The sequence below is a fragment of the Petaurus breviceps genome, unplaced genomic scaffold (genome assembly GCF_028583685.1).
Source record: "Petaurus breviceps papuanus isolate PSGF00001 unplaced genomic scaffold, PetGlider_PUasm1.0 80, whole genome shotgun sequence".
Taxonomy (NCBI): Eukaryota; Metazoa; Chordata; class Mammalia; order Diprotodontia; family Petauridae; genus Petaurus; species Petaurus breviceps.
Genome location: NW_027186540.1, coordinates 10,782,186 through 10,809,756, shown reverse-complemented (window position 1 = coordinate 10,809,756; position 27,571 = coordinate 10,782,186). Strand labels below are relative to the sequence as shown.

General features: G+C 34.9%; 1 protein-coding gene across 9 annotated transcripts in view; it reads right to left on the bottom strand.

Annotated features, from left to right (window-relative positions):
- The window catches only part of LOC138176017 (semaphorin-3D), a 252,885-nt gene that overhangs the window by 100,172 nt on the left and 125,142 nt on the right, over positions 1-27,571 (bottom strand). For all 9 annotated transcript variants that reach the window (XM_069106724.1, XM_069106723.1, XM_069106719.1 and 6 more), the window contains 2 exons: positions 27,200-27,360; positions 4,159-4,221 (listed from right to left, as the gene is read on the bottom strand). In XM_069106724.1, the coding sequence (XP_068962825.1) occupies positions 4,159-4,221; positions 27,200-27,360 (224 nt within the window). The remainder of the gene's footprint in view (positions 1-4,158; positions 4,222-27,199; positions 27,361-27,571) is intronic.

Here is a 27,571-nt window from a genome sequence, read left to right as displayed (position 1 = left end):
AAGCCCTTAGCCTTAATGCTTTGGGATACTCTATGTAAATGTCATCTATTATTAGAAGCCATTAATTAGTTGAGCGACCCTGGGCAAATTCATTTTTTTAGTCTCATTTTTCTTATCTGTTAAATAGGCATAGACATAGTTAGGGGATATTGTGGGGGGAAGCCTTTGTAAAGCTTTAAATAAAATGAATTTTAATTTCTGGCAAAATTGGGACTAGAACCATGCTGCATGTCTCCCAGTGTAATGTTCTTTCCACCACAGAGTGTTTTCTCCACAGAAAGAGAGGCATATAGAGAGAGAGCAGCTACGGGGTAGAGTGGATAGAGCACTAGGCCTTGAGTCAGAAAAACCTGACTTTAAATCTGGCCACAGACACATACTAGCTGTGTGACCCTGGGCAAGTCACTTAATTCTGTTTGCTTCAGTTTCCTCATCTGCAAAATGAGCTGGAAAAGGAAATGGCAAACTACTCCAGTATCTCTGTTAAGAAAACTCCAAATGGGGTCACAGCAGAGTCAGACACAACTGAAAAGACTATAAAGAGAGGCAGCACAGATCAGTGGAAAAAACGTGATGTTTACTCCCTGTGTGCCCTTGTACAAGTTAACCTCCCTGAGCTTCAGTTTCCTCATCTGTAAAAAGAGCTAGTTGAATTAGATGGCCTTTGAGATTGTTTCCGGTTAGAAGTCTTTGACCATAAGAATTCAGGCCAGATCGTACTCTTCCAAAATTTATTATTCAGCCTTTTACATGTATCTTTCTTATTTCCCACAGTAGACCTTAAAATCTTTGACAGTTTACTCTTCTTGGCATTCCCACATTCCCAACATCTACATCATATGACCAGAAGTCATAGATATTTGTTGAGTGAAAGGACAAATGAACTATTAGGTTTGACAAACTCTGTCTTAAATCAAGTTTCCAAACTTCTTGAACATCTGAGGAATCTAATTAAAATATTGAAGGCTGTTGTTCAGTCTGCATTTTTTCTATCCCATTATATATATGCATGTTTCTTTATGGGCTCATTATCTTAAGAATTCATTCTTTTCTTCTTTTCCTATTACCAAGGAACTGGTACATCTTTGCCTTTCAGAATTTATTTTAATACCCCTTTCTATTTCTAGTCACTGTCACTGGTAGAAAGCAATAGCTTACCCTCCAAGATTGGGGTCTGCTGGGTCTCTTGCTTTCCAAAGTGACTGTCCACAAGTGATTAGTCAGTATTGCAGAGTTTTTCAGTAACCCTTCTGTGTTTAATTCCCTAAAGATACTGTTGCCTGCTATAAATGAACACCTTTTGTCATCGTTATGTCCATCTTGATCCTAACTTATTTCTGACCCATTTGTAATTTCTAGATTTGCTAATTTTAACTTAACTCCAAACCTGGTTTGGTCTTTGATTCTTAAATTCCCTTACTTTCCCTTACCCAAGGACCTGAAAGTTTTGATGACACTAAGCAATGATATCTACAAGCAAGAGCAAAGATAAAATATTGATAAAAATCTACCGACATCTCAAGCACATTGCTTCTGTATGAACATAACATCATCCAACCACTTGGGTACAAATTAATCAACGGCTGCTAATTTCAACATCTTTTTTAGTCTGAACTTTAATTATTAGTCAATAATTATACTTGAAATAAGCAGCAGAAATAAAATTTAGGTAGAAATAAGTTGTATTGATAAAGAAATCTATAATAATGTTTTTTTGGGGTATCCTAGATTTAGGCTGGAAGGGACTTTCGAGATCATTTAGCCTCAAACCCTCATTTTACAGATGAGGATATGGAAGCCCAGATAGAAGTGATTAGCATGCTTAGCATGCTAGAATTTAGAATTCAGAAGTTTAGGGGACAAGGAATGCTGTGTGTGTGTGTGTGTGTGTGTGTGTGTGTGTGTGGAGGCAAGGAATATAGGTGAGTACAGGGAAATCTGGTGTATAAAAAAGTATCAAGAAAATGAGTTTTTTAAATAATGATAGTATTTATTATAGAGCTTTAAGGATTACAAAACACATTAGAAATACTGTTCCTCACAACAATCTTGTGAGATAGGTGCAGTTATTATCACTATTTTATAGTGATGATATATAAGCTTGCCTAAAAGACTATTTTATGAAGAACTCACACAGGGCAAGCATTCACAAGGTGGTCAGAAGAAGTGATAGAAGGACACTCTCAAGGTCTCTCTTAAGAACTTTGGAATTGATTGTATGACATGGTAGACACTGGCACAGGACCACTCAGCATGGTGTGCCCTAATCAGTGAAGGTACTGTGCTCTTTGAGCAAAGCAGAACTGAAGTAGCTCAAAAGAACTGTGAGGTACACAAATTTAGAGAATCCATCCCAAATATTCACATGGACTATTTGTGCCTGACCTGTGGTAGAACATTCCAAGCTCGCCCTGTTCTGATCAGTCACAGTCTGACACAACGTAACTTGACTCTAGCATAGTGATGTCATTTTGGTCCTCTTTGAGAATGAACATGAAGGATGGCAGCCAATCCAACCAACTAAACTAACCAAAATTTCATGAATTGCTTTGCTGAAAACAATTCGTCACTTGCCTTCGAGTAACAAACTTTTCCACATTTTGCTAGCTTCAAAGGAACAGAATCCTTACTCAGGCTCAAATCCTGGCTCTGCCATTAAATAACTTTGTGACCTAAGATAGACTTTACTGCATGTTTCTAGGCCTCGGTTTCCTCATCTGTAACATGAGGAGGAGTCTGGACCGGGATGGCCTAGAAGTTCCCTTTCAGTTCTAAATCTAAGCCTTTCAAGTTTAAAAAGATCTCTCAGAGACTTTGTCCATCCCCATAACCTCTCAGAAGACAGGATCACTACTATAATAAAATATCTGAATGGTACTTCAGTAAATACTAAAGTTGGCATAACAATTATAGTATTTTACATAGGCAGCTAGAAGACTCAGTGGATAGAATACTTGGCCTAGAGTCTGGAAGAGACCCGAGTTCAAATTTGGCCTCAGACACGTACTAGCTCTATGACCTGGACAAGTCACTTAACCCTGTTTGCCTTAGTTTCTTATCTGTAAAAATAAATTGGAGAAGGAAATGGCAAACCACTCCAGTATCTTCACCAAGAAAAGTCCATGGAGTGAAGAATATAACATGATTCAACAACAGCAAATTTATTCAAAACCATGCTTTTCTCTTAAATAGATTAAACACTCTCTTGGGAGACAAGTTATTAAACTAATCTGGCTTTTTGTACAGAGAGTGCTATACTTTGAGTCATTAAGAAGTGAATTTGAATCCTTTCTCAGACACTTATTAGCTATGTGGCCCTATGCAAGTCACTTAAATTGTTAGTTTCAGTTTCTTCTTTTGTTAAAATGCAGATGATAGAAATAGGCATGACTTCAGAGAATTGTTGTGAAGATCAAATGATATTAAATATGTAGAGCACTTTGTAAACCTTAAAGTGATACAGACATTTTGCTATTATTATCTAGAAAGTGGCAACTTTACCTGCTTAAAGGCAAGTTGGAAGCTAGATCACATATTCTCCTTTAGGTTAAAATATTCTGAATGTAAGTGTTATTTTCCATATTTTGATACTTGGTAATTTGATTCATACTGTGTGTTTATTATTTCATTAAATTTTCAACCCAGAGCCAGATATTCACAAAGTGCTAACCTTTAGTGATCCAAGTAACCTAGTTTATGGTGGATAGCACATTAGGATTAGTTAGTCTTGTCACTGACATTTACTACCTGTGTGATTCTGGTAAATCATTTAATCTCAGCTTCAGCATATGTAACATGAGAGGGTTGGACTCAATGACCTTTCAAGTAAGTCCCTTCCAACTTTAAATCTACGATCCCATGAATGATGATCCTATAATAGGAACAACAAACAATAGCAGGGAACATCTTTTGTGCTATTTATGAATACTATTGTTAAATTTCCAGGAATGTTTTTTTTTAGAATAATATTTTTTATTTTGACAAGGTAGAAACAACTTGTAAACAATCTTTTAGAAGCATGACAATATATAAGCGGAGTATTTTTAATAAGGTAGGTATGGAAATTACTGTCTAATATTTTTCACATCAAATACCTTGATCAAATAATTGATTTCTCATTAATACCCAATCTAATGAAGAAAAAAAAATCATACTCACATGAGGATCTTTTCCAGCTAATTTACATAATTCCACCCTTTCCTTTGCTGCTGGCCAGTAAATCTGTAAAAGATTTGAAGATGTGTTAGAAGCAGAAATTGTGAAATATTCATCTATTTGATTTGGGTGAATATACAACTGAATGCTGATATGTCATCCAAGATCTGAACTGATTTTTAATTTGACCATCATCCTTAGTATTGTCTCCAGAAGCAAAGTAGTTCTACCATATCTCCATTTGTTCACTCTTTAAATTCCTCTAATAATACTAAATAAGTAACAAATGTTAATAATGCTGTATATTACCTTAGGATAAAAGAAGAGACTTATGTTTTTTTTTTTTTTTTTATGTAGCTGGTGGGGAGGAGGAAAGAGAATACTTTTATCTATTTTTTCAAGGTTTATGCAGAAAGAGAAAGTGCATTATATACACAACCACAGCACTCTCTCTCTCTCTCTCTCTCTCTCACACACACACACACACACACACACACACACATATACATCCAGAAAAATCAACAAGGACAGAAAGCTTATATGCAAAAGAGAAATAATTGCTTAAGTCAATAAATTAGTATATAGTAATTGCTATTTAGCAAATTATTACATGCAAAGATTCTAAGCTTTGGATGAGTTCATAGCCTGCTTTCACTTAAACTTCAGTTTTGAGATTATACAAAAGTTTCTCATTCTCTGTGTTCAGACATGCTGTAAAGCAGTTTTTTTCTAATCAGACAGATTACTTCATTAGGTTTCAAAGGAATGATCACTTTGGGATACAAGCAAGAATAAAGCAGAAAAAGAAAGCTTTGGGTTATGTGTCTGCACCCTGTATGTGAGTTTCTGACTCATTTTTGGTCTCTATCTCTCAGCAGGGTTAGCAGCAAATAATTCTCAGACAGTCAAATTACTTCATTAGGATCCAAAGGAATCATCACTGCTGGCATACAAGCAAGAAGAAAGCAGAAAAAGAAAGCTTTGGGTTATGTGTCTGTACCCTGTATGTGAGTTTCTGACTTATTTTTGGTCTCTATCTCTCAGCAGGGTTAGCAGCACATAGTTTTCTCCATGAGGAAAAAAAAACATCCAGAGGAAATATTCTAAAGAAAAATTTTAAAGTCTTTAGTTAAAAATGATTTACATGTTGTCTTAGTTTATGTCATTATCCCAGTAGTAGGATTATAGCTTTCTAATGTTTCACAAACAGAAGAGTTAAGAATAGTTCCAATAACTCAAGGTTATTCCCTACATCAGATAAATGGTATGGAATCATTTTCCAAAGGAAATTTAAGTTGAATTAAGGGCACTAATTTATGACACATTTTTGCAACCCACAAGGTTACAAGCACAGTCATTGTGGTTGAATCAGCAGTAAGCTCAAGAGATGAGCTAACCCCAAAACATGTATGCATTAATAACTAAAATTATCATATTAATCCAGATCTTGCCTAATAACTGCATCTGACAAGATGATAATGTTCTAGAAAAATTAGCTCCTCCCCCCTTATCTCTACACACTTGCTCCAGTTTTCCTTGCTGGTTTTAGTTAGTATATTGTCTTGATAGTTTTTAAACCCCTTTTAATATTATCTTACATTTAAAGAACATCTCTTTCCCCCAGCGTAATGGGAATGTAAATTTTTAAGATCTTCCCTGCCCCTAGGCTAAAGTACACCTGGAGCCTAGGGGTGGGAGGCTGGTTTATCAGTAGATACTTCTTGATTGGCCAGTGAGTCAGTAGGTTGTTACATTCTCTGAGCCAGGAGAAGGCTATATAAGCCCTGATGTGTAGCTTTGTTTTGGGGCTCACTTTGAGAAGTGTTCTGTGATTTGATCTGGATTCTGGAAAACTGTTGTTGAGAGCCCCCTCTCGGCTTTGAAAAACCCAAATGTTGAAACCCAGATGTTGATTGGGTATGGATGTAATGGTTGGACAGTTTGAAATCTGTCTACTTGATCTGTTTCTGTCTTGATAATTCTGTCTGTATATTCTGAAGTTCGGGGTGCTGACCTCTTTCCCCTGAACTAGGTAAACAATACATGTTTCACTGATTAAAGTAAGCTTGTTAACCCATTTTGAGTTGCTTTCCTTTATCAAAGCAGATCCAAGAACCTGTGGTGGCAGCAAACCCTGAGGACGCTTGGGGTGCTTTGCTGCCACACCCAGGATCTCAAATTGTTTTATATGTATCTCTTTTATTTCAATCTATTTACTAAAGGCAAATACTAATCCCAGATAGACTGAAAAATAATTGAAACTAAAATCACACTCATTTCACTGAATTTTACTTCCAAGAATATCCAATTAGTCCAATCCAGTCCAACAGATTATTGTATCTAGTCACTATTTCAAAATTCTAGGTTCTGAGTTTGGTCCTAATATAAAACAGAGAAAGCAATCACATTTCACAAACAGGTTCACATTGTTATAGGAATCTTCATTTTTATATTCCATGGTGAATTTCTTGTTTCTATTAATATCACAAAAAAAATGTTCATGAAGGGTGGGGTGGGAATAGGCAATCTAGAATGAAGACTGAGCTCATACCAACAGTTAAAAGTTAAGTGAAAATTGGCCTTGATGTCTTAGAAGGTTGGCAAGTGTTTAGAGTAGCTAGTATGATAGAAAATGTCTCCCCAGAGAAGACCACAATGGTATTTATGCTAATCTTTCTATGAGAAGAGATTTTTTAAAATTAAAATATTTTTTCAAATAGTTTGTAAAATTTTTAAGCTTCTTAAAATAGCTTATAAATCTAACATCAGAGTATCAAATCAGGAACAACCATGACTAGATAATTTCTTAGGTTCCTTTTAGTTAAATCTCTGATTCCATCATTCTAAGATCAAGTTCCTACAGAGTTTCCCAGGAAATGCTGCATAACAAAATCAGGGCCCATATTTGCTTCCCCCCAATTAGCCACCACCACATTTACTTCTAATTTTGCCCTGATAACCCCCCCCAAAATATAAGGAGGATTCACGCCAAAATTAACCAATATTTAGTAGCTGATTAAAAAGTGAATTTCATGAATTTTTTATTCCAAGTCCTATGACAAATCATTGACTCATGCTAGTGGCAGAAGCCTCCCCCCATCCTAGCCATTGCAAAATACTTATAAAATTCCAAGACTTTTATTTAAGAAATTACCATGTGGTCAGAGGAAAACAGTGATGAAGGGAGTAGTGTGCCAAATTAACAGAACAAATGGTTAAAATAGCCAAAGAGTTAATTAAAGAACAATTAAACACTTTTCCCCTCCTGCTGTCTACTATGTTACCATATTTTTCAGAATGTTCCATCCGTGGTCAGATTCTGCATATTTAATTTCAGGTCTCATATTATCAAGACATTGGATAGTATTTGAAATGAAAGATCTCTCCCCCTCTTTACTCTGACTATGAGTTTCTTGGGGCTAGGGTTATGTCTTACTCAATCCTTATATCCCCTGAAATGCTTAGCATAGTTTTCTACACATAATAAATACTTATGGAAACCTAAGTTATCAATAAAAATTAAATATTTTCTCAGAAAAGTTGTCCCCACTTCTTGTTCTGGGAACTAATGTTACTTCGATAAACCATCACCATTTTTGTTTGTTGATTGGACCTTGAAAACAAGGATTTACTAAGATTATATAACTAACTTTACTTGACAATATTTTCAAGGGTTTTAGGATAAAAAAAATGCACAATATAGAAGATACTTAATTATCTTTCTAGGCTGAAAATATTTACTTTGTTTTATGAGTTGTCATGACCAAGGAATTTATTCTCATGTGACCAGCATACATTGGTCCTCAGCCTTTCAGTAATAAGCTGGGCTGGTCCTCAGAGAGTTAACTTAGATCTTTTTCCAGCTAGCTTAATGGAATTCTGTAGGCCTTATGCTCTGTTGGCAGAGCCTCTGACACCCTAGACTCCTTTCCACAACTTGATGGTAGGACTTTGTGGGGGAAGGGGGAGAAATGATTGTACTAGGGCCAAAAATGAAAAGAAAGACATTACTGATACAAGGATTTGTGGCTATCTGTCACTCAATTATTAGCATGTGATTCCTGGCTTTTCCAGCCTAGTGTTAAGCAAAGCAGCTAAGGAAACAGAATCTACTTTGATCAGCCTAGAGAAGAAGAAAATAAAATACGCCTATGCTCCTATAATGATTTTTCTTTGCTACAAGGAATACTATGTGTAAGAGGATGGGAAGGCAAGGCAATAGTTGAAGTTTAGGGGGCAAAGGGAGTGGCATAGTTAAACATGTATTTTAGAAAAAAATTACTTTGGCAGCTGAATTGAAGATAGGGAAAATTAAGGTAGAGAAACATGCAAGGAGACCAATTACTATGTTATTAATTTAGGAACTTAAAATAATTACTTAAAACATTCAAGTCCTTTTATTTGACCAGTGGACTTGTCTCTGCAAATGAATGGATGACTATATTCTTCTGCGTAGCCAACATTTTTTTTTTCTGGTTTCTGTTTCTAAGGAAGAGGTATAAATTCATATGGCCTACTTTGAACTGGTCCCATTATTAAACCATGAGATGAGTCTGGCACCAAGGAAGCAGAATTTTCAACTATAAAGATTGTGAAGATGAAGTTCAGAGAAAAAAAGAAGAATTAACCAGAGAACTACTAATCAATCTTCTATGCTGAGTACTAAAAAACCATTGGGATTTACAGGTCATTTTGTAGACAGTGTTATATATTTTTTGTTAACTGATTCCTATACATTTAGGATCACAATATAAATATCAATTATGAGTTTGTTTTCTTTGTATCGGTAAATCTACATCCTAAGCATCGCTAATAAATTGATTATAGAAAAAGCATTATTGGGGCATATAGGTGGCACAGTGAATAGAGCACCAGCCCTGAAGTCAGAAGGACCTGAGTTCAAATCCAGCCTCAGACACTTGAAACATTTACTAGCCATGTGACCTTGGGTAAGTCACTTAACCCCAACTGCCCTCCAAAAAGAAAAAAAAAAAGAAAAAGCATTACGGAAGACTAGAGGTAGGTATGCTTTCTAAGGTGAATTGTCTAAAGATGCAAATAAACAACTCTGGTTGATTGGTATCCTCCATCCACACATACAAACATACAACAATGGTATGGACCAATTGCCTTATCCTTTGTATTTAGTAGTCATGACATCATAGCTGCGTGGTATAGTGGAAAGAGCTCCTATTCTACAGTCCAGAGGACCTGGATTAAATCCTACCTGTGATGCTTATTATGTATATGAGCATGTACAAATTCTTTAATCTAGGCCTCAGTTTCTTCATCTCTAAAATGATCATATTAGATGGACTCTTGAGAATAATTCAAGGTCTACTTCTAAAACATTATGAACTGTATGTTGCCATTATCATTTATAAACTATTTAATTTTTCATTGATCAGCTTTACATGACACTATTGAAAAATGTGGAGTCTGAAAAGACTTAGAAAATTAGACTGGGTTACCTGTTTAAAAAAAGCCAATTCCATATTTTTAAAAGTAAGAGAACATTAAATAAACAATTAAATTAATTTTCTCTAGTGAGTATGTATCATGATTTCTTATATAGAATATAAGAGCAAAATTAAAATACTTTTATGCAAATATGCAATATAAATTTCTTAGAAACTTAAACTTCATAAATAAACTTTTGATGTGACTGTTACCTTTATTTTACATTTTTATATCTACTCTCCATATAAAATTACTTTCCCATTGCATTTTAAATAAAGATAACTCATATCAAAGGAAAAAAAAATATTACAATTTCCCTAGAAGTTAATAGTTTAATTTATAATTTCACAGTATTTCTTTAGTAGTTATCATTTAGCAAAGATAAATTCTCCCACTATTTTATTTTACAAGGTTAGTCTATGTAGGAAAACATTCAAATAAAGATAAGACCATAAAAAATCAAGCCAAAAAAGTCCCCTCTAATTATATCTGCAATTTGCTCTGCTCCTGAAGAAGTAATCTAATTGAATCCAGTTAACAAGCACATGGTCAACAGAATCCCCTCTGGCTTAATTTGAAGATGACAAGAGTTTTTTTTTTAAATAACTATTTGTACATATATAATATGTGTGTATATATTTAATAAATATTCAGGAAAAGTAAAATGATACAACTTGTACCATATACACAAGTATTAAAAATATCCCTTGGGGTTCAATATTTTGATGGTTCAATGAAGATGAAAACATTGAGGTTATTGCTGAGCATAGTTAGGGACTCAGAAATAGCAAATTAAAAATTCTCTGAACAGAGACTTGTCCTAGGTATTGGGACAGGGAAGGTAAGGTGACCTGAATGTTACAAGAAAGCATCATGGAGAAGCGTGAAACTCACCAAGGACAAAACATACCCAATACACATTTTTTTTTTCTTACAGTTGACCTTGGTGGAATATTCTTTAGCTTCAATTTAAGTAGAACCCTGAGATCAATAAACAGAAGCTGCTTCAATTGACACAAGGATATAAGGGTTTTAGAATATTAAAGGAAGCCCTCAGGGACTTTACATATATTATGTGAATTATTCATATACAATATATGTATATTATATGGAACATATCATGTAATATATAATGTACATAATACTAATTGTACAGTTCATGTATATTACCCATTTATATATTATAACATATAAATGGAAAATATAAATATGTTATAATATATAAATGGGTAGTATATATGAACTGTACAATTCATCAGGGTAGACTTCATGCCTTTTTTAATTTTTGTATTACCCCCAATGCCTAGCACAATGTTTTGCAAATAGCAGGCTCTCTAAGAATACATTGAATTGAATGGAACCTTTACTCTAGACAAATTGGCCTATTTACTGTCCACTAAACTTATCTGAGGTATGCCTATTTTCAAACCTCAAGTCATTCTCTTTCCCTTTTCTTTCAATCTATATAATAATTACCCAATCTAGAAGAACTGACACAAATCTCCCTTCTTACTACTTCCTGGAAAAAAAATGCTGTTGTTGTTCACTCATTTCAGTTGTGGATGATTCTATATGACCACATTTGGGGTTTTCTTGGTGAAGACACTGAAGTGGTTTACCAATTTCTTTGCCAGTTCATTTTACAGGTGAGGAAACTGAGGCAAATGGGGTTAAGTAATTTGCCCAGGGTCACACGGTATCTGCGACTGGATCTGAACTTGGGTCTTCTTGATTCCAGGTCTGATGCTCCAGCCACTATGCCACTTACCTACCCTCCTCTGAGCTCTCTTTTGGTCCTTGTTTTGTTAGTTATTTTTAATAGGGTGTGTCATAATATCAAACTACAAGTTCCTTGAGGGAAGAGACTACATATCTTATTACTTCATATAACCCTTGGCACTTAGTGCATGGTAGAACTCCAAAAAAAGTAATTGAAAGATACTAATGAGAATTTTTTTTCATGAAATAAAAAAAGAATAGATACTGCTCTAAATAATGTCAGGATACTAAGTAGTATTTTAATTACAGTGAGCAGATGGGACTCTCACAGCACCACTTTAGCTGGGAACCAGTCACATTTAAGGATTTCGTCGTTTTACCTCTGTGACTATTGGAGAGCATGTGTTTGGCATTTATGTGAACAAATTAATCACTATGAAACAAAGCAGTAAGCTGCAGCTTGAAAGCTAATTTATAATGATGTCCAAATGGTTTCAGTTTTCTAAATTTCAAGCAACTGGGAATTAAGAGGGTGGTTATCATTTTATAGTGACTATACATAATGTGCAGAATTTAGACATTTCTCAGGAATTCCCAGAAAAGGAGAAATTCAAAGGTTAAAGAATTAAAAGAAAATCTGTACCTCATATTGTAAGCAAAGAAAGCCAAAAAGTCACTAATTTGTAAATGATTTTTTGCTTATTATCCACATGCAAAATTCAATTACAGGGTATCCATCCAGCAAAACAACAAAGGCAAAGCTCATCCTTCTGTTTCAGAATGCTTTATGGATAGAAAAGACAAACAACAAAGAGCTTTTCAAAATGAACTGGTAGTAAAAAAAATGGTAACAAAAACATATTCTATTAACAAAAATATTACATTAAGAACTTGAAGAGACTTATAATATCATTCCTTTTTTAATCTACAACATACAACAACTTGATTTTAGTTGACATTTTGAAAGTTATATAAGTGCTTTCATAAATTTTGAAGATTATCAGAAAGTTTGGCCAACGTTTTAGGTCACTTTTTTTTGTTTGGTTTTTGCTTTTGGAGGAAGGAAGGCAGGGCAATTGGGGTTAAGTGATTTGCCCAACGTCACATGGCTAGTATTAAGTGTCTGAGGCTGGATTTGAACTCAGGTCCTATTGACTCCAGGACTAGAGATCTATTCATTGTGCCACATAGCCACCCCACAGGTTACCTTTGTATAGTGAATGATGTGGGATGTGAGTAATAACTCATCTGCATATATTCATTCATTCATTTATTTATTTATATGCTAATTGCCTCTGACAAAACTCAAACTACATAGTTTCAAGGATGTAGCTTATGCATTATATCTCTGAGATTTAATATTCTCAGAGATATATAATATAATATAGATAGATAACATATTATATGATAATCATATGATATATAATAATATATCATTTTAAATTATTCTGAATTCTGTTGGCTAAATAAAAGAGCTATTCTTTAACAAATGTGACATCTAATATTTTGTTTTAGTAAGGTAACATACAAATCTGTTTGAATGTAATCCACAAAAATAAAGAATTTATCTTACATAGAATATAAATTTAAAGTATTGCTGGAAATTGGTTTCTTATTAAGACAAAATACTATGGCTACCCCTCACAAAAGTGTTCATTCTTTCTTGAAGCAAATTTAGCTCTTCACTTCTCTGAAAGGAAATTACATTTCTACAATGGCATATGATACATGTTCTACAAAACAGGATTTTTTTTAGAAAGTAAAAAAATTACACAAAATTGACAAAAGAAGCATTTTAATAGAAATAGTTTATTAAAATTAATGTTATGTCTATCCAGTCATATATAATAGGTATCACACGTAGAACTCTGGTCTTGCAATTTCTGAATTCTTTGTTTTGACTTTAGGAGCTTGTATGAATATGGGGAAGTTATATAAATATCTTTGCCTTGATTTTCTCATTAAAAATCACTCTATATAGCTCAAGGAGTGCAAGGGCTTTCAAGATATAAATATTAAAAAAAATGAAAACTGAATAATCTTTTAAAATAATTACTTTAAATTATTATGCCCATTAAATTTTGATGCCCTGAGACAAAGATTCCACTGCCACTCTAGTTACAATTCTGACTGGACTATAATCTTTAACATCCATCATGCTACATTAGCTAATCCACTATGTGCCATGAAAAATTCATCTCATATATTTAGCACAGATATGCATCATTTATCTATGCCTGAACTGCATCACTACAGAAAAATGGTTAATTGAATAGCAAAGTTATTTGTAAATCACATTTCTAAATTGGGGTCTGTGCTATATTAGATAATTTGGAGAGTCACTTAGAGATAATACCTAAAAACTGGTCATTTTATCCATTAGCATAGGAAAAATGCATTCTTTCAAAGACTTTCTTTTTTTTTCATTTTAAAAATGCTTTATTAACTTCTGATTTACATAATTAATTTCCACCAGATTTTAAGTTATAAATTTTCTCCCCCTTTTTACCCTATCCATCACCCCAAAATAGCAATCTCACAGGATATCCCCTCCTCCAATCTGCTCTCTCCCATATCTTCTCCCATACCCCCTTAGACTTTTCCAGTAGGGCATGGTAGATCTCTATGCCCCAGAGCCTATATGTCTTATTTCCCAATTACGTGTAAAATAGTATTCATAATAGTACATATATATTTTAAACATTTGATTTTAAAACTTTGAATTCCAGATTCATTCCCTTCCTCCCTTGTCACCCACCCTACTGGGAAGATAAGCAGTTCAGTATAGGTTGTACATGTGTAGCTAATGCAAAACATTAACATAGTAGATACATTGTAAAAGACTGACTATATTTCCCTCCCTCCTGTCCTACCACCCACTTGTTCTATTCTCTACTTTGATCCAGTCCCTTTTCAAAAGTGAGTGCTTCCAACTTCCCTCACCCCCAGCCTGCCCTCCATTCCATCATCCCCCCTCTCATCCCCTTCCCCCTTATTCTCCTGTAGGGTGAGATACCCTATTTAGTGTGTATGTCATTCCCTCCCCAAGCCAAATTCAATGAGAATGAGGTTGACCTATTCCCTTTTGCCTTCCTATTTTTCCCCTCCATTGTAACCATTTTCCCTTGCCTCTTCTCTATGAGTTAGTTTACCCCATTTTGTCTCTCCCCATCTCCTCTCATTATATTCCCCTCTCACCTCTTAATTTCACCTTTTAAGTATCATCCCTTCCTATTAAATTGGTCCTGCCCTCTATCTATGTATACCTGTAATCATATATACACACATTCACATATGTATTCATATGCCTGTATACTCTCATATATATATATATATATATATATATACACACACATATGTATGTATATATTTCTATTCCCTTCAACTATTTTCATACTGAGAAAAGTTTCATCAGTTACAATTATTGTTTTTCCATGTAGGAATGTTAATAGTTCAACTTTGATAAGTGGCTTATGATTTCTTTTCCCTGTTTACCTTCTCAAGCTTCTCTTGCTTCTTGTATCTAAATGTTAAATTTTCTATTCAACTCCAGTTTTTTCATTAAGAATGCTTGAAAGTCCTCTATTCCACTGAATAACCATATTTTCCCCTGAAACATGATATCAGTTTTGCTGGATAGGTGATTCTTGGTTTTAATCCCAGCTCCTCTGCCCTCCGGAATATCATATTCTAGGCCCTTCGATCCCTCAGTGTAGAAGCTGCCACATCCTGTGTTATCCTGAATGTGTTTACACAATATTCAAATTGTTTCTTTCTGGCTGCTTGTAATATTCTCTCCTTGATCTCAGAATTCTGGAACCTGGCTATAATATTCCTAGGAGTTTTCTTTTTGGGATCTTTTTTCAGGAGGTGATTGGTAGATTCTTTCAACCTCTATTTTGCCTTCTGGTTCTAAAACATCAGGGCAATTTTCCTTGAGGATTTCTTGGAGAATGATTTCTAGGTTCTTTCTTTGATCATGGCTTTCAGGTAGTCCAATAATTTTTAAATTATCTATCCTGGATCTATTTTCCAGGTCAGTGGTTTTTCCCATGATATATTTCAAATTGACTTCTTTCATTTGTTTGGATCTGTTTAACATCATCTTGATTTCTCATAAAGTCACTAGCTTCCCTTTGCTCCATTCTAAATCTGAGGGAATGATCCTTGTCATTGAGCTTTTGAGATTTTTTTTCTATCTGACAATTTGGCTTTTTAAGGCATTCCTCTCCTCATTGACTTTTTGAGCCTCTTTTGCCATTTGAGTTAGTCTGTTTTTTAAGGTGTGATTTTCCTCAGTCAGGCTGTTGACTCTCATTTCGTAATTTTCTTGCATCGTTCTCATTTCTCTTCCCGATTTTTCCTCCACTTCTCTTATCTGCTTCTTAAGGTCCTCTATGGCCTGTAACCAGCTTGTATTTTCCTTTGAAGCTTTTGATGCAGGAGTTCTGACTTCACCGTCTTCCTCCTGTTCCATGCTACTTTTTGTCCCCAAAATAGGAGTCTAATGTTGTAATCTTCTGTCTGCTTTGTTTCCTTTACCTGGTTATGTAGCCCCTCAGTCACTTGACCCCGGGGCTTTTTGCCACAGTAGGAGCCTGCCACCAGACAGGGGAGCTTTTGTCCCAAACACTGGGGTTTTCTCAGCTGCCAGAGGTATTAGATGGTTGCCCTCCCTGAGGCCTCCACATGCTCTGGCAAGCTGGACACACACCCCAGGACCTCAACCCTAGACTGCAATCCAGATCCAAGCAGGTTAAAGCAAGAGCGATTACCCCTCAGACTGGTCACTTGGTCACCCTACACCCTGCAGGCCAGGAGCTGAAGCTGCCTCATGGGGGTGGCTGCACAGCCGGTGCAGCAGCTTATCCTCCTGGGGGCAAAAGCCAAAGCACTCCCAACTACTGGGTCCCAAAATCCACACTGCCCTGACCTCTCACTTTGTCCTTCACATCTATGTGTTGATAATTCTGGAGATGGACACAGCTGCTGGTGATCTGGAGTCCCTCCAGTAGGTGGCTAGTCAGGCATGCCCTGGGGCTAAAACCTCTGGCTCATGCAGGGGCTGGGCTCAGCTCCCAGAGCGCTGCACTGGCCAATTCCTGCCAGGCTATCCTCAGCGGGAGGTTAGCTTCTCTGTGTCATTTTGTGGGTTCTGCAGCTCCAAAGTTTGTTCAGAGTCCTCTTTTACATGGATTGGGGAAGGTGGAAGCTGGAGCCGAGTGGAGGTCATGCTTCTACTCCACCATCTGGACTCTGCCCCCCCCTTTCAAAGACTTTCTTTCACTGGTAATAATTTCTTCATTAGACCATTCTGTGAAAGAATATCGAATCCATAAAAATGGTCTGTGTAATGGGAATGTAAATTTAAAGATCTTCCCTGCCCCTAGGCTAAAGTGCACCTGGAGCCTGGGGTGGGAGGCTTGTTTTTCAGTAGATACTTCTTGATTGGCCAGTGAGTCAATAAGGTTGTTACATTCTCTGAGCCAGGAGAAGGCTATATAAGCCCTGATGTGTAGCTTTGTTTTGGGGCTCACTTTGAGAAGTGTTCTGTGATTTGATCTGGATTCTGGAAAACTGTTGTTGAGAGCCCCCTCTCGGATTTGAAAAACCCAAATGTTGAAACCCAGATGTTGATTGGGTATGGATGTAATGGTTGGACAGTTTGAAATCTGTCTACTTGATCTGTTTCTGTCTTGATAATTCTGTCTGTATATTCTGAAGTTTGGGGTGCTGACCTCTTTCCCCTGAACTAGGTAAACAATACATATTTCACTGATTAAAGTAAGCTTGTTAACCCATTTTGAGTTGCTTTCCTTTATCAAAGCAGATCCAAAAACCTGTGTTGGCATCAACCCTGGGGACGCTGGGGTGCTTGACACTACAGTCTGGCAGAAACAAATGCCAGTTGTTCACTATTTTCTCCAACTCAGCAACCTAATCACCTCTTTTTAAATAACTAATGAACCACTTTATTTGTTGTAGATCATGGGGCTAGAAAGAACCTCAGAAGACTTTTGCATATCCCCTTCACTTTACAGACAAGGAAACTGAGGCCCAGGGATACTAAGTGACTTTACCAATGTCATGAAGTTAGCCAGTAACAGGTCTGGGAGTTGGACCCAGATTCTATACCTACATAACCAACACTCTTTAAATGTCTTAATTCTGATTGATAAACATTCCTGCAAAGAACATTTGATAAATCAAAGCAATTCTTGTTGTATTTTAATAGAAAAAATAGGTCTCTTGGTGAAGTACCTATAAGATGATTGAAAACTTCCTTCTCCCATTCTATACTTTCACTTGTGTGAACTTCCAATGTGAGAATCTCTGACATCAATCCAAATTGACAACTAACTCTATAATCCATAGTCTTGGAAAGTTACTTGGGGCACTTAAGAGGAGGTGACTTGGCCATGAGTGCAACAGCTAGTATGTCTCAGTCAGGACTTGAATCTGGGTCTTACTGATTCTAAGGTCATCGCTTCTGACCATAAATTCCCAGGGAAGCCATATAACCTCTAAGTGACCTTCTAAGACTATATATGTAATAGATGCTGATCTGCATTGATAGGGTGAGTTTCCCAACACAGAGGTCCTCATTTAAATAAAGTCATGGGTCTTTTTGCCCTATCTTCCCCCACCCCTGAAAAATAAATCTAAATTTTAAAAAGAATAGATGATAAAAGGTAACAAATTAACTTTATTTTTTAATAATTCAGTCCATTTGACTGATCTATGTTAAAGAGATTATTTTTCCTAATATAGGATTAAAAAAAAATATTAAACCTAAGTCAATTCAAAGATTTTACCTGAGCACATTCCAGGTCAAATTTGTGACACTTTAAGACATTCTATTTTCATAACAAATGAATGATCTTAATAATTGAAAAATTCAGCACTTGAATGGTTGACATTAAAAATGCCCTTTTAAAACACATAAATACTTCAGAAAGAATAAATTTAGAGGAGGCTTCTTCTGATATTTTAATGATGGGATTTAGTAAACCTAGTGCAGCAAAGAACTCATCAAGAATGGCTTTGACTCATCAAATGTTCTTTGCAGGAATGTTTATCAATCAGAATTGAGACATTAAAATAACAGAGTAAGGGTTAAGAAAATCCCATATATTCCAGCAAAAACTGAATCTGTTTTATTATTAAAATATTCAAGCATTTGGGGAGAGGATAAAGTGTCTTGCTTAAAATGACAATCTTATTAAAATAGCTGTATTTTCAAGTGTATTCTGTTAAAGATTAGGAAAATACTATCATTTAAATGACTAAATCTGCTACTTGAACTTGAATAACTACTTTTTTCCAGAAAAATAAAAGGACAAATCTCCTCTGAAAAATGTATTAGGGTTAAAGAAAAAAAAAATCTGTCACCCCTCAATCTGGCAAACTGAAGTTAACATTTTTTTTTAAATTATGGACAAAAAATTAATCAGAAATAAATATTTTGATGTATTGATTTGGTCTATTTACTACTTTCAGATCTGTGAAGTAAATTTCTACCATATTTGCTATATTTTCTAAATTTTAGAAAATATGGTTGAACTATGTACTTCAACATGAAGCAGGAATTCATGACTATATCTACCAGAGAATTCAGTTTAACTGTCGAAAAAGAAAAATATTGAAGACATCAGGAAATGAGGACAAAATAAATTTTCCTGAATAACTGAATTATTTATCAAATTATGAAGCTACTTGATTTTGCTTCAATTCATTCTATCTTTATGCATATCTAAAACTTACAGCATATATGTTTTTTTCTTGAGAATCAACATATATCAACACTAAGTTCCCTTTGAACTTTAACTTTCAATTGGTTCATGGTTCTTACCTTGAAATCAATTTGCATGATGGACCATTTTAATGATCTTTTAATTCTCCATATCTACTATACAGAAATTTGTCTGTATCAGTTTTGTTCATCTATTTTATTTTGTTTTGTTTTACTCCATCACTGAACCTTGGAACCAATAGTGCCTTCCTTTATTGCTTGGTCTAACCCATTTATTTTACTAGTGAGAAAACTGAGGCCCAGACAAGTTTAAGAGAATTGCCTAGATCACACATCTAAGAAATGGAAGAGCAAGGACTCAGGATAACTGCTGACTGAAGCAAAACCCCATAGATCAGAACCAGAATGATCCTGAAACTGTAGTGGAGCCACTCTTATTTGTAATGATTCTAACTGTGGTATAGAAATACTGTACCAATCTTCCCTGGATTATTTCAGGGCAATTCATACTTCCTGATATCTCTATTACCCAGTAGGCGGCAGTAGAACATTATAATCCCCAGCTAATAGCAGTGAGGCTAACATACCAACACAGGTAATCAAAGTAGTAAAATAAACCAGTGGGTATTTGGATGAATAATACCTACACACGTGGTCATTCCTGCTATAAGTATGCCTCACTGTGGACAAATCTGAGAGTCAGATTTTAACATCAATTTAATTGGGTAGTAAATGTTCATTTAATGGAAGAATGTACCATATAAGAAAAGTTTTGTAATATTTAGCATTCTGAATAAATTCAAAGTATAACTCATTATACAAAAATGTAGATCGATGCACATGTTTTATAGAAAATGCTAATTACATAAATTAGGTAAAACATTCCTTAAAACTAGCTGAAAGTCATTTTATTCTTTGATAAAAGGTTATGTGTCTTTAGTAGAATGGAAGCTCCTTGAGGGCAGATATTATCTCATTTTGCATTTGTATCCCCCAAACTTAGTATACAGTGATTTATTCTGAATTCTGTATTTATTCCCTCAAACTTCAATAATTTTTTTAAATAAAAATTTTAACTTTAGTACAAGAAGATGATCAAAGCACCCTGAGATAGTCATTATTTAGATTTTTTACGCTACTATATAAATATAAAGAAATGCCAAGTAGAGTATTTTAAAGCATTTTAGTTCTACATTTTTTTTTTTTTGGCTATCATTTACTGAAGCGATGTATGTGAAATGCAACTGTTAGGGATCATATCTTAACACTGCTTCTAATACTTGTGTGACCTTGGGCACTGACTATCTCTGGACGACAAAAGTTCCTTAGTCTGAGGTGATTAGACTATATGTCATCCAGGGTCCTTTCTAGCTTTAGATCTTTGATCCTCAAAAATAATATCCATGAAGATGATCAGAATAATCAATGCCATCTTGACAAGCATAGACTGACTCAGTGAATATCAGATTTTAACCTGCAGTTTGGTTATGTAGCTTTTCTTAGGCTGATTAATAGTAAATAAATAAATAAATAAATGGACCACCACCACCACTAACAATAAAAAAAAAAAAACCCGCAGAATTTCTGGGAGGGAGAGGTAGAGAGTGGGGAAAGGAATCAGAATTAATCAGAACGAATACTTTTTTAATGACTCTCATTCCAAAGAGAATAAAGGTCATACTTTAGATGCTGGTAGTTCTAACATGTGGTTTCCTCACACAGAGAAAGTCTGGAACTCTTCTGGAAAGGCACTGAGCCAATACAAACCACTCTAGGTCCAAACAGTGTACAAACATTACATTCTGACACTTTTTACTGAAGAATACTTTTAGCACTGGATTAGCTGCATAATTCTGAAGGACATACACCTACATAAGTACATAAAATCACACAATATCTGACCTGAATCTCATCCAATCTATGTATGTGGATTTTCTATGAATTCTGAATTACATAATGAAAGGTTTCGGAATCTTCAGTAATGACTTTTGTTCTAGATATACAGGATAGCCTTTAGTCTATTACACTATTCTACTGTGTACACACACACACACAGACACACACTCACACACAACACACACATAATTTCTAACATCTGTACAATCAAATATTAGCACTTGAAGACTCACAGAAGAGTGAGATATTTCTAAAGTATTCAAAGTATGAATCTATTGGATTGGAATTTATTTTAAACAATGATCTCATCATAAACACAGACAAAATTAACTTTCTCTTACATTTCTTGAAAGCACAGCACAAGTCAAGAGCAAAGTTTTTAAGTCTTGAAATAGCACAGAGAAATATAATTATATTCGGGTTAGAATATATTCTAGAAAACATTTATATAATTACCCAAATACAACGGCCCATTAGCATCTCAAACTCAGAATGTCCTAAACTGAACTTGTTATATTCCTTACATTACTATCCTTCCTCCTAACTTCCATTACTGCCAATACCACCCTCGCAATGTTCCCAAGTCAAGACGTACCAACTCTGACCCTTCATTCATTCTGACATGCTAAATCCTAACAACTGCCTGGTCCTGTTAATTCCTTGATACTCTGATAAATACCATCTCTTCTCCTTTTCACTCTCACTGCCACCAATTTATTTGAGGCTCTCATCTGCCATCTGTACTGTTCAGTCTTTTAATGAGTCTCTCTGTTTCCAATTCAAGTCAATGAATATTGGCTTTCTGTTGTGTTCTATGACAAAGACTGTATCATTTTTAATTGTCTCTTCAGTACAGAGCATGGTACCTGGTAGACACACAGGAGGTACTTAACATGCTCACTGATTATAGATGGGCTGATTCTCAGTACTAGAATATAAAGACAGCTGACGTACTGATGCTGTCCTAAAGGACATCCTTCACATAAAAAAATCCTTCAGTCAGTAATTAAGCAATTGCATCACTTTCCCACTCAAAAACCTCTTAGTAATTCCTTCTTGCCTACAGTGTAAAATACAAAATCCTCAGCTTAATAATATTTAAGGTCCTACATAACTGGTCCCAATTCACCTTTCCAGTTTTATTTCACGTTGTTTCCCATCATGTACTATGTTGCTAGGCACTGAACATTCTAATCTTGAGTTCTCCTGTCCCCATCCAACATATCTTATAATCTTAATAACCCCGTGCCTCAGTTTCGTCATTTATTAAACAGAGATATGATTCCATATACTATCTCAAGTACCTTCCAGAATATGCCAGAAAAGTAGCTTGTAAATCACAAAATGAAATATTCAGCAAATGTGAATTACAATTTTTGAAGCCTTTTTCCCCTTCAAGTTCCAGTTTAGGTGGCAACAAAAAACCTTCCTTGATCATTCTTCCTTTGTATATATACACACACACATACACTATGACACCAAATAGATTATAAGATACTTCAAGATAAGGAAACAAGCATTTTTTTTATCTTAGTATTCAGTGTATCTGATGTGTGCTAAACAAAAGTTTATTTAATTAAATAAAATAGAAACTCTGAAAGCAGGAATAGTCTAAGGAGAACTATAATGTATATTAGACTTAACTTTATCACCTCACTTTTCTCCAACAGACATTGTTCTTTACCCCTTTGGAGACTCCAGTTTTTCAAAACTCTCCCTGTTCTTGCTACTTGACAACTATCCTATATTCCAGTCTTCTGTTCTATTAAGAGCAAATTAAGGTCCTATCTGGATGTTGCTTGATTTTTCAACACTCTTATGGGCCATTGACCAATAGATAAATAGAAAAATAAATTGACAATGTTCAAGCAAAGAAATTTAAGCTATCAATAGTGATATGAAAAAAAAATTCTGCAAATTGCAAATAATTAGAGGAGGGCAAATTAAAGTAACTCTGAAATTCTATCTTATATCCATTCGATGGGCAAAGTTGACAAAGAAGGAAAATAATAAATATTGGAAATACTTTGAGAAAACAGGTACAGTAATGCATTACTAGTAAAGCTGCAAATTGGTACAGCCATTTTAGAAATCAACTCTGTTCCTAAAACTAGTAAATTGCATAACCCTTGATCAAGTAATACCACTGTGAAGTCTAAACCCTAAAGAGATCAATATGAACAAAGGATATATATATATACACAAACATGTATATATATGTATGTATGTATGTATATATAAAATAGTAGGTTTTTTTGGCAGTAACAAGGAATTGAGAACTAAGGGGTACTCAACATTTGAGGAATAGCTGAACAAATAATGCTATGTAAATGTAATAGAACACTATTTTGCTATAAGAAGTTATGGAAGAGATGGTTTCAAAGAAACCTGGGGAGATTTATACTGATATTGAATAAAGTGAGTAGAGCCAGAAGAACAATATATAGAATGACACCACTGTGAAGGCAAACAATTTTAAAAGATTTAAGAACTCAGATCAATGCAGTGACCATATTTGATGCCAGAGGACTCATGATGAAACATGACTCTCATCTGACAAACAGGTGATGGATTCAGAGGAGAGAGTAAGACATTTTTTAGACATGGCCAATTGAGGAAGCTTTTCCCTCTCAAATTGAGGAGTAAATGTAGTTAACAGTAAGAAATGCATGTTAATTGGGAATTAAAAAAATACACTCTTAAGGACATTTCATTTTCAGGTTCTCTCAAAGTAGAAATAATGTTCCCTGTGGTGGGAGTTAATCTGTGACCTGACTCCTAAGAGCTCTGTGATCAAGAAACTAAACACGGGAAGATAGGTCAAACCCAACTCTCTCAGTTACTGATAGTAGTGAACTGTTGTGTGTAAATTTCCAAAGGCCCACTTTCTAAGCTAGGCAGGGGAATTCAGGGCAATTAAAATCTAAGCAATACCTCACCCATGAAAGGAGTAGATTGAAGAAATCCTACAGGCCCTCAACATACCGACTTCCTACCCCATCCCATATCATTTAATGGCACTGGTGAGTGTGCTTGATGATCCAGGGCAGGGACCAATGATTAAGCCTTGCCCCTACACCCTTTCATTCTGGGTTGGACAGAAAATTTCATTGAATGTGCTAGCAGGTAGTGGATGGATTCTGACATGCATAACAGCTCTCATATTATCTTTCTTCTCAAACTCACCCTTTTCCAAACATCCTATTATTGTAGAGGGCTCCAACATCCTTCCAGTCTCCTAGGTTCACATCATCATTGCCATTTCTGTGTCCTCAATCTCACTCACTTATTCCATAAGCAATCAAATTTTGTCATTTTTACATCCAAAATATGTCTCATATCTATATGTTTTTCTCTACTCACCCAGACAAGCTCAGGCCCTTATCACCTCACACTTGGACTATTGCAATAGTCTCTTAATTTATCTCTTCTGTCTCAAATTTCTCCCCTCTTTCATCAATCTTTCATATAGCTATCAAAGAAATTTTCTTAAGGCACATGGTCAGATCATGTCACTCCCCCTATTCAAGTAACTCCCTATTGACTCTGGGATCCAATATTATTTCATCTTCATCTCAGTTTTGTTTAGTTTGTATTTTGTCTATATTCTATAATATACAGAATAATTGCTAGAGTTATATAATTGATAAATAAATAAACATGCACATATGGTGGGTGCATTGCCTGAGTTTTTTTTTATTTTTTTTAAATTGATGGAGCACATAATCAAAACAGTTTGAATACCATTGGCAAAGTCAAAATAATTTCTGAAAGATGAATAAAGTTGTCAGTACCCAAAGGAGTGAAGTTACAAAAGCAAGCTGACAAAGGGAGAGAGGACCCTACTCAGGATTTTTCAAATCATATATGCATGAACATAGGCATATCCCTATTCTGCTTTTTATGGAGTCAGTCCTATCTAACCACCAAGAGAAATTCAAATAAACTTTTGTCAACATTTTGGTCAACACTCATGGAGTCATCATTTCATTTAAAAATTTTTCTTTCTATATCCTCAAAGCAAATCCACACATAACAGAGATAGAGATTTTGGAGAATCACCCCATTAAAAATTGCAGCAATCATCAATGATCTTTATAAAATTAGTACAATGTTCTTTGGATTGTCTCTACTCACCTCCAATTCTAGGACTTTTTTGGGGGGGAGTTTCCTAACATTAAGAGATTTAAATTGTTATATAAAAAGAAGAAAATTAATTCAAATTGGAGCTGATTATTTACACACATACAAGTATACAGAAGGCAGTATAGCAAAATGAATGGAGAACTAGTCTTGGTTTCAGAAAGACTCAATTCAAGTCCATCCTCTTACAGGTACTGAGTGACAGGTACCTAGGCAACTCACTTGACCAACCAGGGTTCCAGGCAATTTTCTAAGACTAGGAAGGGCAGATGTGCTATACCTTAACTATGGATCCTTAAATCTAGGCATGTTGTCCTTGATTTTATGACAATGGTACCTCAAGACTTGAACAAATCTGGGAAAGTGGCTTATATCTCTTTTGTGGCAAAAGCATGGACTGGTTCAGATAAGAAGAGCCAGCTATCTTTTTCTTCTTCAAATTTAGCTAAAATTTGGGTAGATTTCCACAAAATTATCTAATCTGATCTTCAGACAACGTTCAATTCATCACTAAGGTTCAAGCCTCTCTAGGTTGATAGGACCTGCCTGGACACTTTGAATGACCTCTATTGCAAGTCGAGACATTAGATTAGGTTTTTAATGGAGATAGACATATCAACACAATTCAACACAATGGAATTTGCTATGGAGAGAGAGAATTTTACATTGTAAGAAGTGCTGAACTTTAGGGCTAAGAAAAACATATAATTTAGAAGAAAGGTTCTTAACCTTGAGTCCACAGATCCCTTGGAACTTTTAATATTTTGATAAACGCTTTTCCACTTAATGAGTTTTTGTTACAATCCTATGCATCTTGTTTTATGCACTTAAAAACATTATTCTAAGAAGTGCTCCATAGGCTTCAATGGAATACCAAAGTAACCTGTTAAGAACCCCTGATTTAGATGAATTTTCATAAAAAAATCAATTGGAAATAATAAACAATTGACTTAGAAAATTTTGTCAAACAATAATATTGAACCATCTTTAACTTTAAATAACTAATTTATAGGTGAAAGGTGGTTATAAATGGTTGAATACTGTCTGCTCTATTAGAATGTGAGTTCTTTGAGGGAAGAGACTATGCTTTATTTTATTTTTTCCTTTTTAGAGGGCAGCTGGGGTTAAGTAACTTGCCCAAGGTTACACAGCTGGTTTTTCTGTATTAAGTGTCTGAGGCTGGAAGCGAACTCAGGTCCTCCTGACTCCCGGCCTGTGCTTTACTCACTTCCACACTTAGCCACACCTTTTATGTTTTTCTTTGTATTCTCAGTGCTTAGCGTATAATAAGTACTAAAGTAATGCTTTTGGACCAATAAATATACTAAAATCTTCTGGCAACTTGTGTGTTTTGCTGTAATGCTTGTTGACCGATAAATGCACTAAAAAATATCTGGGAGTTAGCTTATTGTCTTAAATGAAAGGATTTAAAAGGGTTGTGTATTTTATTTTGAAATGATTTTTAGATTTGTTTTCACCAAAAGAACTATTTATTACTTTTTCTTAGTTTCTATTAAAATTTATTTTTATTGCCTAAGCATACATCATTTGCTAACAGCAAGAAAGATGTTTTCTGAGTAATCTGAAAAAAAAAATTAATCCAAAAATTAACCTTATATTAAAATTTTTAATGCAGAAGATCCAAAAGACTAATGTTCACATGGCTAACATGACAATTAAATAAAACTGAAGTTACAAAGAATGTCAATTCCAAAGAGCAAAGATAATTTCAATTTAACAATGAGAATTCTGTTACTCCTTAAAACCAAAAACTGGGATTTTTTCGTGTAGCCTTGCATACACTCTCCAAATTGTCTAAACCATAAATTCATCCAGAAAAGTAATTTGACTTAGGTTTCTTCCATATTAATAGAAGGTCAGACATGTGGACTTAAATTCAATTCATAAAATCTAAACACTATAGCAGTGGGAGGTAAAATTATTAAGTTCTTTTAAGACAAAGGATCTATTGCATTTGACACTGGGGACACTCAGTCATTGAGAAACTGGAGGAAGAAAGTAGTTGAAAATAAACTTTTTTTTCCAGTGAACTGTATTTAAAAATAAACTGACCTTCTTAAAATTTTTGTTTAAGTCAACCAAGCTGAGCAGGAAGACGTGGTCCTTTGCTCCAAGCAGCAGCCTGCCCCTCTCCTCATCTAACAGCAGGGTTTGGAAATCCAGCCCTTCTGATGAACCCAAGAAGGGAATACAGCTGTTTGAAAGCAGTAAGTCTGTGGGAAAATGAAAGGCCAAAAAAAATTATTTTCACATCAAAATGTTGATTTAAGACTCACTATACACTTTGTAAATACATGCACACAGCATGAAGGTTTCAGTTTAGATAATAGCAACGTGCAATTTATTGTTCTTTGTATGTGATATTGTTCTTGTTAACCAGAACCAAATTTAGATTAATAATATTTCAGTGTCTGTATTGAGTAA